This window comes from Egretta garzetta, unplaced genomic scaffold (assembly GCF_000687185.1).
Source record: "Egretta garzetta isolate BGI_Z169 unplaced genomic scaffold, ASM68718v1 scaffold415, whole genome shotgun sequence".
Classification (NCBI taxonomy): domain Eukaryota; kingdom Metazoa; phylum Chordata; class Aves; order Pelecaniformes; family Ardeidae; genus Egretta; species Egretta garzetta.
In genome coordinates, this window is record NW_009259686.1 from 1,375,017 (window position 1) to 1,375,280 (window position 264).

The 264-nt window shown below is 62.9% G+C and overlaps 2 protein-coding genes across 2 annotated transcripts in view; one reads left to right on the forward strand and one right to left on the reverse strand.

Moving 5' to 3' along the window:
* Window positions 1–124, reverse strand: part of ANGPT2 (angiopoietin 2) — a 46,410-nt gene extending 46,286 nt beyond the window's left edge. The window contains 1 exon segment of the mRNA XM_009638764.2: window positions 1–124. This exon segment is cut by the window's left edge and continues 2 nt beyond it. Coding sequence (XP_009637059.2) covers window positions 1–124 — 124 coding nt within the window.
* Window positions 1–264, forward strand: part of MCPH1 (microcephalin 1) — a 324,796-nt gene that overhangs the window by 289,658 nt on the left and 34,874 nt on the right. The window lies entirely within an intron of this gene.

Consider the following 264-nt stretch of genomic DNA (forward strand, 5'->3'; position numbering starts at 1 on the left):
TGCAGCCCCCGTGCGGACCCTGGTACTGCTTCTTGCCTATCGTCTCCACGCTCTTACTAAAGGAGTTGTATCCTGCAGCTAAGAAAACGCTGCAGCCCAAAAAGAAGCAAACAGTCAGCTGCATTTTAATTCCTGCGGTGCCCCAGCGAGCCTGGAGTGCCGCCGTGCGCTAGCGAGAGCCCAGACCTAGTTAACCTGCGCCGGAGCCCAGCGCCCCGCTGCCCTGTGCCGCCGGCAGGAGGGCCGGGCTTCGCTGCCGTCCCC